We start from the raw sequence: 12,314 nt of genomic DNA, 5'->3' as shown, positions 1-12,314 counted from the left end.
AGAAGACTCTATACATGGACATCACCAGACGGTCAACACCGAAATGAGATTGATTATATTCTTTGCAGCCAAAGATGGAGAAGCTCTATACAGTCAGCAAAAACAAGAGCAGGAGCTGACTGGCTCAGACCATGAGCTCCTTATTGCCAAATTCATACTTAAATTGAAGAAAGTAGGGAAAACCACTAGACCATTCAGGTATGACCTAAATCAAATCCCTTATGATTATACAGTGGAAGTGAGAAATAGATTTAAGGGACTAGATCTGATAGATAAGAGTGCCTGATGAACTATGGAATGAGGTTCGTGACACTGTACAGGAGACAGGGATCAAGACCATTCCCATAGAAAAGAAATGCAAAAAAGCAAAATGGCTGTCTGGGGAGGCCAAATAGCTGTGAAAAGAAGAGAAGCAAAAAGCAAAGGAGAAAAGGAAAGATATAAACATCTGAATGCAGAGTTCCAAAGAATAGCAAGAAGAGATAAGAAAGCCTTCTTCGGCGATCAATGCAAAGAAATAGAGGAAAACAACAGAATGGGAAAGACTAGGGATCTCTTCAAGAAAATCAGAGATACCAAAGGAACATTTCATGCAAAGATGAGCTTGATAAAGGACAGAAATGGTATGGACCTAACAGAAGCAGAAGATACTAAGAAGAGGTGGCAAGAATACACAGAAGAACTGTACAAAAAAGATCTTCATGACCCAGATAATCACGATGGTGTGATCATCTACCTAGAGTCAGACATCCTGGAATGTGAAGTCAAGCGGGCCTTAGAAAGCATCACTACGAACAAAGCTAGTGGAGGTGATGGAATTCCAGTTGAGCTATTCCAAATTCTGAAAGATGATGCTGTGAAAGTGCTGCACTCAATATGCCAGAAAATTTGGACAACTCAGCAGTGGCCACAGGACTGGAAAAGGTCAGTTTTCATGCCAATCCCAAAGAAAGGCAATGCCAAAGAATGCTCAAACTACCACACAATTGCACTCATCTCACACGCTAGTAAAGTAATGCTCAAAATTCTCCAAGCCAGGCTTCAGTAATATGTGAACTGTGAACTTCCTGATGTTCAAGCTGGTTTTAGAAAAGGCAGAGGAACCAGAGATCAAATTGCTAACATCTGCTGAATCACAGAAAAAGCAAGAGAGTTCCAGAAAAACATCTATTTCTGCTTTATTGACTATGCCAAAGGCTTTGACTGTGTGGATCACAATAAACTGAAAAATTCTGAAAGAGATGGGAATACCAGACCACCTGATCTACCTCTTGAGAAATTTGTATGCAGATCAGGAAGCAACAGTTAGAACTAGACATGGAACAACAGACTGGTACCAAATAGGAAAAGGAGTTCGTCAAGGCTGTATATTGTCACCCTGTTTATTTAACTTATACGCAGAGTACATCATGAGAAACGCTGGTCTGGAAGAAACACAAGCTGGAATCAAGATTGCCGGGAGAAATATCAATAACCTCAGATATGCAGATGACACCACCCTTATGGCAGAAAGTGAAGAGGAACTCAAAAGCCTCTTGATGAAGGTGAAAGTGGAGAGTGAAAAAGTTGGCTTAAAGCTCAACATTCAGAAAACGAAGACCATGGCACCCGGTCCCACCACTTCGTGGGAAATAGATGGGGAAACAGTGGAAACAGTGTCAGACTTTATTTTTCTGGGCTCCAAAATCACTACAGATGGTGACTGCAGCCATGAAATTAAAAGATGCTTACTCCTTGGAAGGAAAGTTATGACCAACCTAGGTAGCATATTCAAAAGCAGAGACATTACTTTGCCAACAAAGGTTCGTCTAGTCAAGGCTATGGTTTTTCCTGTGGTCATGTATGGATGTGAGAGTTGGACTGTGAAGAAGGCTGAGTGCTGAAGAATTGATGCTTTTGAACTGTGGTGTTGGAGAAGACTCTTGAGAGTCCCTTGGACTGCAAGGAGATCCAACCAGTCCATTCTGAAGGAGATCAGCCCTGGGATTTCTTTGGAGGGAATGATGCTGAAGCTGAAACTCAAGTACTTTGGCCACCTCATGCGAAGAGTTGACTCACTGGAAAAGACTCTGATCCTGGGAGGGACTGGGGGCAGGAGGAGAAGCGGACGACAGAGGATGAGATGGCTGGATGGCATTACTGACTCGATGGACGTGAGTCTGAGTGAACTCTGGGAGTTGGTGGTGGACAGGGAGGCCTGGTGTGCTGCGATTCATGGGGTCGCAAAGAGTAGGACACGACTTAGCGACTGATCTGATCTGATGCTTTGTTGTTAGGTCGCTCAGCCGTGTCCGACTCTGTGACCCCAAGGACTGCAGCCCACCAGGCTCCTCTGTCCACGGAATTCTCCAGGCGAGAATACTGGAGGAAGTTGCCATGCCCTCCTCCAGGGGATCTTCCCAACCCAGGGACTGAACCCGTGTTTCCTGGGTCTCCTGTATTGGTGGGCAGGTTCTTTGCCACTGAGCCAGCTGGGAAACGTGTTCTTATTATTCTCTAATTGGCAGCTTTCCTTACCTTCACACACAGGGCAGCACTCCCCTTCGGGCATGTAGTATCTCTCACAGCTCAGCTCACCGCACTGGGCAGTGAAGCAGATGGAAACACCCCCTTGGCATCGACAGAATCGACAGTTGTCCATTCGAAACATGTCTCCGTCACCGTACTCCACGTTGTTGAACACGCAGGCTGGCTTTGTTTCTAGAGGAGTTAAAACAAACAAAGCATATTCAGAGTCATTTCTGAGTGGTGCCCTTTCATGTTTTTCAAACAGCCTCTAGAAAATACTGCACAAGGTTAAAATTTAATGGAATTTTATTAAACTCAATATAATTTTTTTACAACAGAAGCAATAAAGCTATGTAAAGTACTATAAAATAAACAAAACACATCATTATCCCCATTATAACAAGGAATCAAAATTCCCCTTAGTAAAATCTATACTGGCTTCTCCTTACCCCAAATGAAAGTAATTATTTGACCATGAAACTGACATTTCTGATATGTGCTTTAAAAAGATTTAGTTTTGTTAAACAAAATGTGTGTTTTGCTAAATCACCATCTCAAGTAAACGATTCTGAATTCACATTACGTTTTGTTCTGCCTCAAAAAATTTATTTAGGCCTGTTAGGTTATGTTTCTGTTTCTCCAGTGTTTTCTCTGAAATTCTTTCTTCTATTTAGTTAATATTCAATAATTATAATAGTGCTTGGCCTTTAAAAAACACTTTCTACATACATTACTTCACTTAATCCCCAAAACAAAGGTCTGATGTAGAAATACTTATCCTGAGTGTAGAAGTGAGGAAATCCTAAGTAATTTGTGCAAAGTTACATATTTAGCAAACGATAGAAGCCAAAACTATAGCTCTTCAACTAAAATCTTGTACTCTTCCCACTGTGTTTCAAGACTATGCTTTCTGCTAAGTACTCAAAACCCTGCATTTAGAATGATAATGATATCAATGATTTAAAATTTTTCTCTGCACAAAAACACTCTCCTCTAAATCTACTCCTTAACTCTAATTTTGGTTGACTTAAAAGAACTCCCTCCAGATACAGCCATCAGAAGAAAAGGAAAACTACAGATCTATAGCTTTTATAAATATAAACATAAAAATACTCAAAAAAGTACTACCAGACTGAATCCAGCAGCATATAAAAAATATCATATACCAAGTGAGATTTATCCCAAGAATGCAAGGTTGGTTTAACATCCAAAATCAATTAATGTAATTAATTGACTATAATGTAATGTAATGTCTATAGAATAAAGGACAAGACCATAGGATCATCTCAACAGACAAAGAGAAAACATCTGAGAGAATTCAACACCCTTTCATGATAAAAAAACATTCAACAACTTAGCAGTAGAGGTGTTAAACAGCAACTTGATAAACGGCATCTATGATGTTAGCACATCATACTTAATAGTGAAAGCTGAATGCTTTTCCCCTTACTTAGCTCAGGATTAAGACAATGATGTCCCCTCTAACCACTATGATTCAACTTTGTACTGGAGGCTCCAGTCAGGGTAATTAGGCAAGAAACTGACATAAAAAGCACCCATATTAGAAAGCAGGAAAACTCTAATTACCAACAACATGATTTTGAATTTAAAAAGAAGAAATCTACTAAAAAACTATTAGAACAAAAAGTTTAGCAAGATTTCAGGGTAAAACTGCAATTCCAATAAACTGTATATCTACATACTAGTAATAAACAACCTGAAAATAAAGTTAAAAAATTCCATTCACAGTAGCATCAAAAAGAATAAAATATTTAATAAGTCTAAACATAAAGTACAATACTTGTACTCTGAACACTAAAAAACATTGTTCAAAGAAGATATAGAAGCCCTAAGTAAATGAAAATATATTCCATATTCATGGACTGAAAGATAATACTGGCAAGATGAAAACATTCCCCCAATTGATCTACATATTCATTCAATCTCTATCAAAATTCTAGTTTTTTCTTTTGCAAAAACTGACAAGTGAATCCTAAAATCAGTAAGAAATTCAAGGAACCCAGAATTGCCAAGACAAACTTGAAAAGAAGAACAAAGGTAGAGGAGTCACACTTTCTGATTTTAAGACAAACTACAAGGCTACAGTAGCAAGACAATGTAGTACTTGACATCAGGATAAATACAAAGTTCAATGGAATTGATTAAGAGTTTAGAAATAAACTCTCATATTTTGTGACCTTTAACAATGGTGCAATCTGAAATTTGACATATGTAAGAACTTGTATCCAGAAAGAACAATAAAAATAACCCAATTGAAAAATGAGCAAATATTTGAACAGAAATTTATCCAAATAAGATACAGAAATGACCAATAAGCACTGAAAAGATGCTTAACATCATTACTTATTAAGGGAATACAAATCAAAGCCACAATGAGACACTGATTCATATCGTAGGATGGCTAAGATGAAAAAGACATAGATAATAACAAATATTTATGAGGGTGTGGAGAAATGGAAACTCTCATACATCTTGGTGAGTGCAGGTGTCTTGAAAAAACTGTTTGGCAGTTCCTCAAAATATGAAACAGAATTACCAGAGGATCCAGCAATTCTACTCTTAGATACACATCCAGGAGAAATGGAAACATCTACCCACATAAAACCTTGTACACAAATGTTTACAGCAATGTTATTCACAGTAGCCAAAAGACAGAAAAATTCTAAACATCAGCCAACTGATGTACGATACACAAAATGTGGTATATCCATGTAATGGAATATTGCTTGGCCATAAAAAGGAATGAAGTTCTGATATATACTACAACATAAATGAACCTGGGGAACATTACGCTAAGCAGAAGAAGCCAGTCAAAATATACCACATGTTGTACAGGATTTTATTTATGTGAAAGGCCCATGATAGACACATCTACAGAGACAGAAAGTAGATTAGTGGTTTCCTAGTGCTGGAAAGTCTGGGGGACATAGCGGGTGACTTAAAGAGCTTGGGAATTCTGGGGGGATTGATGACAGTGTTCTAAAATTGTGATGACAATCGCGCAACTCTGCGAATACATTAAAAATCATGGAATTGTGCAACTTCACTTGGTGAAGTGTCTTCTGGTATGTGTCTCTGTAAAGCTGGGAAAATAAAAGTAATTCCAAGGTAAAAAAGAAAAGTTCTCCTGAGCTAATGCAACCTATTTAATAAGGTAGGAAAAACTGGATTATGACATACATAAGCCATGGGCTTCTCTGTCCTAACATCATTTCTCCACATGTCACTTTGCATGTTTGAAATACATGAGATTTCCACTGCATTTTGAGTACATTTACATTTGTTTTGTACTTAGACAAACTAGTGTTAATTTGACTTTGTAACAATGTTGTTGAGAATAGAGAACAAGTATTAACATCTACTTCTTCAATGAGGAAAAAGAAATTTAAAGCCATGAGGCAGCTTGCCTAAAGTCTCATCATTAGTGTGAGATGATCTGTGTGCATGTATTTTCACAAAGGCAGTAAATGTGCATGTCTGAACCTCTTCCCTAGCACTGGCTGGATATGCTATTTTTTTTCCCCCCAGAAAATTCATGTCAGAAAGAATCATCTTATTACAGCTAAGAAGTCTATATGCTTTTACCTAACACACTAAACTGAGCTGGGATTGGAAGGAACTGGGCAGTTAAACCCCAAGTTCCAAAGTACAGGAAATGAAGCACTTTTCACCAATCAAATTTGCATGCTGTGGAAGGAGGCAAAATACTGCCTTCTATCAAAATGCTGAGCTTCCGTTCAAATTGAAGAAAAACATTTTTTAAGAAACCAATCTATATTAATTACCTATTTGCCTTCATCAACCCAACGACCATCTGGGTGAAGCCACAAATCTTGGTGTGAGATTTGAAGAAGTGAGGAGGAAAGGTTGTGGTTGTGAACAAAGTGGCTCCAGATGAACTCGCTCTTATGGCGGGTTGTGCAGAAGCTTGAGTGGGAGGAGATGAGACTGACAAGAAGGCTAGGGCAGGGCAGTTACGTTTCACTAGCATAGGCAGAGAGCAAGGGCGTGGAACTCAGAGAGATGGTGAGTCCCAGAGAACACAGCCTTGAAAACACAACTGATTCTTCAGGATTAAAAAAAAAAAAAAAAAATCACATGATATAATGAAATCCCTGTTTGCTGCTGAGACAAATTTAGAGAAGCTCTTCAGAAAAGTGCACAATAAAAATGGTTGGCAGTATCCTTTGAGGAGCAATGACCAATTACTTCTTCACCTGCTGGGGATAGAGGTGAATTTCAGCACTATAGGGAGGGTACCACTACCTCTGTAAGAGGACATTTTCCGTGGATGGAGAAAAGAATAATATTACAAACAGAATAACTTACTATGCAACTTGTACTTCTCAATGAATAAAAGTGCATATGCACTGAGATGCACAGAGTGTCTTTTTAAAGATTTTTGCATGTTTTTTGTGTCTTCCCAATTAAATTTTATGTTTCTCCGTTCTGGAATCTTCTCTTCCCTCTTTAATATATTCCAGAACTCCTGAAAAAGAATTTTATAGTATAGATTGCTAGTAAGTTCTATGGCCTGGCCAAATCATGCTGATTGGCAGATGGTGATAGATACATAATTTTAGCAAAGGAAAAGACTAAAATGTAGAACTTCACATCAAATGTGAAAATGGAGGGAAAAAGTCCAGAAGTATCCTTCTGTTGCTTTTTCTCTGTAATATCTCAGTGAAAAATGGCTGATGTCTTGCCTCTGGTCTTCTTTCTCTGGGGGTGAATGGTACAGGAACAAAGTAGGCAGACTTAATAAGTCAAAAAAGAGATAACCGCACGACAAATGAGAAATGTCTGAAAATTTCTCCATAAACCAACCACAAACTGATGGAATCACAAAGGCAGGGTACACGAGCTTCTAGATACGTGAAGGAAGAAACCACCTTTTCTGTGTGGGGGAAGCCGGGCGTGTGTGCTGGAGCATACTGCTAGAGGGTACTTCAGGATAAGAGAAGGGGAACAGTACTTGCAAAACACTGTATCACTCAAAATTAGCTTAGTAAGGCCTGCAGAACACAATGGATGCTCAATAAATGCATACTGCATGGAATATTCCTTTCAAAGTGCTATATACTCTCCACTACTGTAGAAGGAGACCTTGCATCCCTAGGAACATTATTGAGCATCACTGCTATACAATGTGTTCTCAACAGATGTTTTCATATTAACTTTTTTATTAACAAACTGAAGGTCTGAGTTTTTTCTTTCCATGAAGATTTATCTATGTTGGCTGTGGTGGATCTTCGTTGCTGTGCACTGGCTTTCTCTAGTTTCAGCGAGTGGGGGTGACTCTCTAATTGCAGTGGTCAGGCTTCTCACTGCGGTGGCTTCTCTGGTTGTGGAGCAAAGGCTCTAGGGCACTCGGGCTTCAGTGCTTCAGGAGTTGTGGCTCCTGGCTCTAGAGCACAGGCTCAGTAGCTGTGGTGCACAGGCTTAGCGGCTCCGAGGCCTGTGGAATCTTCCCGGCGCAGGGTTTGAATCCATGTCCCCTGTATCGGCAGGCAGATTCTTAACCACTGGACCACAAGGGAAACCCAAGGTCTGAGTTTTCTAGGCCCAAATTTTACACAAGGAGAAGCTGACTTTGGGTCTGGCTCTCCTGTGATTGATTGATTTTACATGTTAGTGTCTGATACTGGAAGAGTCAGTGGCTACAACACTCAAATGGCCATGACACTCAAACCATGGTGTTCCAGTTTGGATTTCTGTGCATTTTTGTATGTTGGAGACTTGATCATATCTAAGCAACCAAATGATCGCTTCCATACTCTGAGCATGGATGACTTCCCTATTCAAACCCAAATGCCTCTAGAAACGAGTGAGCTGGGCCAGTGTAAGGCAGTAAGATGTACTGTTACCAAATGGAAGAGGACACACGTCCATCTAAAGTAGAGGTCGTCACTCAACCCCCGGTGACGGATGAAAAAACATGTTTTTGGGCCAGAGCAGACACAGAACCATTTCCCCAAGAAGATGTGGGACTATTCAACACTGCTGTGGAGGTCATCCTTCCAGGTGATGATACTGATGTCTCACAAGTTCACACAATAGGAACACAAGCTCACCACCTGCTCATCTGGTCTCTAAACAACAGGGTTCTCATTCAGCTACTACCGTGCTGGTCCTCCTTCCAGCCCTCGGTCACAGACTGCCACAATCTGATGGGCAACTCAGCCATCCCCCCACCCATACAAAACCAAACCCAACAGAAAAGAGGAGTAACATTTATGGAGACTGTTCTTCCCATCCATTCATCTAGGCCAATGTTTTCAAAACTCAGGAGTTCTTGAATTCCCTCTTTTTAATCTTCTGTTTTCACTATAATGCTCATCTTAAAAAAAATAATGTAAGCATATGGATCACCTGGATGGCAGCTAGGGAGGGGACTGAGTGCTGGCAGGTAAGCTCCGTTTCTTCACATGGGGTTAGACAGCAGCCCACTGTCTCCTGAATTGGGGTTCCCAGATCTACTCCAATACCTTCCTACATGTTGCGGGGGTACAGCGGTGGTGGAGGCTAAGGGGTTGGGCAGCATTCTCAAAATCAAGAAACAGATCTTCAGGCATCCAGGTTTCAGATGGGTGTTCAACTCACCCCTGAAAACTGCCTTCACGGAGGTGTATTTTAATATTTTGCTTTTACTTTTTATTGAGAAAAGCAGCCAGAGGAAATTGGGAGTAAAGCAACTGAGGACACAATTTACTGCGTCATTTGGTGCTCTCTTTTCAAAAGTTTCCGTACGAGGAGGATGCTGCCCTGTCTGGCAGGTTTCTTGTGTCTAAAAATAAGAGTTGTGGGTCCGATTCTATCTCCCTTTCCACTTTGATGGCCAGGATGCCGGGGGCCTAACCTGACATTTAACTCCAGCGATTACACAGACAGACGCTATGGCCTGCACACCTGTGGGCACTTCCTTTTTGCTTTTCAACTTTTACATACAACTGTACAGTCTGACTCTCTTTTCTCACGAATATTTTACCACTATTTTATTGTGTCTGCTCTTAGTGTAAAACTGCCTCAAATTCTTTGTGGATAAGTAAGGCTTTATATATATATATATATATATACATATAAGGCTTTAAAAAATATGTATACATAAAATAGACCCCTGCTCTTCCGGGCAAGGATAATGAATTTTTGATAGGTAATACCTTCTAATGGGGATCTTATGACAATAGTATGATTTCACCAGGGCACTGGGTGCCAAATAATCAAATATATACATACACACACACAAATATGTGTATGGAAGGGAAGTGTGTGTATGTATGCCAAAAAAAGTGAATTACAGACTTTGAGATGGAATTCCGTAAATACTATCCTATGGAATTTTAAATCTTCAGAGTATTGTAGTTTCTAGCTTCACCTACAATTAATGACTAATGCAGTAACAGACAGACTATAGCAGGACAAGAAGTAAAGCAAAGATCACCCAACTAATTTATGGTGGCAAGAAAGAGGCAAACACCAGAAATTCTGTTACTGCTTTGTTGTCTCCACATTTTCCCACAGTAGAAGGCCTATTCTTGAACTCAGGGCTCTATAAATGGGAGCAGGCCCTGGAGATTTATCCAAGGCCACTGAAGTTAAATAGGGGCAGTAATCAGCTGCCCAAACTGCATCACATAGGGGTGAGATGTAAAGTGAATGTCCTGATGAGAAGGCCTGACACTTGGGTTTCTATAATTAAGAAGCAAAGAAAGAAAGAAGAAAGATACTCCAGTTTCTCAACCAGCGGATACAACAGCAAGTTGTATTACTAGAGGTGTTATTTCCAGGGTATAAGAGACTTCAGATTAAAGTGTGGGGCAGTGAAAGATAGTGGATTCTCACAAAGTAACTCCTCTATGGGCTGACAATTAACAGCCACTCTAGAGGGAACTCAGACGATATGAATCAGATCACTTGCTTGCTCACCCAGCCACGTGTCAGAACCCAGGTGCCCCACAAGAAACAGGCGATGTGCTAATGTCACAGACACAAGGATAGATTCTCTGTTTTCTGGCAGTTCAGATTCTAGGGTGAGAAAGAGACACGGAGTGGGGTGAGTACTAGAAGGAAGCACATCTGAGATGCTGGAGGCCAGGACAAGGACCAACTATTTCGGTCCCAATGGTATGAGTTAAATATTCACAGAATATCACTTTCAGTCAATTAGCTTCAGCAGGAAGTATCAGAGGCTTGGCCATTTGCTGGCGGTGAAGACATCACTACCGGCTGGATGATAAAGCAGGCGGGGAGAGGTACCGAGAAGAGTCTATGTGCATGGAGCCTGCCCTGTGCCTCTCCCTGCGTGCCTGAAGCCAAGAAGCAGCATCCTGCAGTGGCCAGGACGGTGAGCAGGAAGGAGGCACACAGAATCATAGAGACTGTTTGCTCTCGAAGCACAGTTTCTAGTGCTTCACATACAAAACCTCACTGCATGTACTGTTATTCTCTCCATTTGACAGATGTGGAAAATGAGGCTCAGAGACCAAAGGGATGGCCAAAGCTATACAGCTACTAAGTGGAGGAACTGATTTTCAAACTGAAGTCAATCAGTTCCAGTCCGTGTTCTCTTTTAACCACAAAGTCATACTGCCAGTGCTTCTTTAAAGTGGGAAAAAACCAGAACAAAACATGTAGCCTCTGGCCTAAAAACTACAGGACTCTGTGAAACAAGTCTGGACTTTTCATATAACCCTTTCTTGTTGGGGAGGGGCAGCTTGGGAGAAGGGCAGAAAATCTTCTGAACCCTGATTTCTTATAGGCAGCAGTTAAAATGGATGCTTCTATCTGTATAATTTGGTTGTATTTGTCCACATTCAAAGTCATTTTCCTTGTGTGTCTAAGTACTGACTAAATAATGCTCTCTAAAAATCACTGACATTTCACTTGCTTGAGTTTATTCTTTACTTTTCTGAAAATTCTGATGGAGGAGCATGATTTAGGCTCTCTTCCCTTCTAGCATCTAAATTCAATAAACACCAGGCTGTCACACACCAAGCCCTCTGCTGAAAGGTGAGAGGGAGAGAGGTGGGTTTTATGTGAAGGAATCCTGGGACTGAAGAATGGCTTTTTTTGGCCCCCAAGTTTCCAGCTTTAATGAGGACACTACTACTGACTAGGGGCTGGCCAGAGGTGTTTCCTCTAGGCAGAAAAAGGATGAACTAGAGGAATACAGTCCTTTCTCTTTTCAAACTGTGGTCACTCCGTGACCTAACGCAGTGTGGCATTAGTTACACAGACTACCTCCAAGAGCCACGGGATGAGGTCTTCTGACTGGGAGAACACGGCCACGTTTTCTGTGGTCCTTTTCCTGCAACCCTAGAATTTCTCAACTACTGACACACAGCAGAGTATGACGGCCACGTGTAGTCTGCAATGACCTTTTCAAAAATGCCTTCTCTACAAAGTGGAATGAGGATTCCCTTCCTAACTTTCCCTACTGCGTGGTGGGATCTTGAGCAACTATTCTGAGTTTCATCAACTCCCTGAGCATGTTGTCTGTCTTTTAAAAAGACAGAAGTGGCTAGACTGAACCCTCCCTCCTCCTCCTCCTGCACAAATGTATACTCGCTGAGAACAAGAGAAACCCCACGTACCATTAACACATTCAAAGACATCACAGCACTTTCCAGGTGTCCCATCTCCACGAGAGACTATGCGGGGAGTGGATCCCACCTCACACACGGGGAAACCACATAAGCCAGAGAGACACTCGCATCTGAAACCAGAGAAAAGGGAAGGAAAACCCCGTGAATAAACAGCACAGAAGTTGGGAGGCCACAGAGTGG

At 40.9% G+C, this 12,314-nt stretch overlaps 1 protein-coding gene across 3 annotated transcripts in view; it reads right to left on the bottom strand.

Moving 5' to 3' along the window:
- Positions 1–12,314, bottom strand: part of CRIM1 (cysteine rich transmembrane BMP regulator 1) — a 209,101-nt gene that overhangs the window by 79,814 nt on the left and 116,973 nt on the right. For all 3 annotated transcript variants that reach the window (XM_061432066.1, XM_061432065.1, XM_061432064.1), the window contains 2 exons: positions 12,123–12,244; positions 2,518–2,700 (listed from right to left, as the gene is read on the bottom strand). In XM_061432066.1, the coding sequence (XP_061288050.1) occupies positions 2,518–2,700; positions 12,123–12,244 (305 nt within the window). The remainder of the gene's footprint in view (positions 1–2,517; positions 2,701–12,122; positions 12,245–12,314) is intronic.

This window comes from Bos javanicus, chromosome 11, assembly GCF_032452875.1.
Source record: "Bos javanicus breed banteng chromosome 11, ARS-OSU_banteng_1.0, whole genome shotgun sequence".
In the NCBI taxonomy this organism is placed as follows: Eukaryota; Metazoa; Chordata; class Mammalia; order Artiodactyla; family Bovidae; genus Bos; species Bos javanicus.
This window is presented reverse-complemented; position numbering and strand designations above follow the sequence as displayed.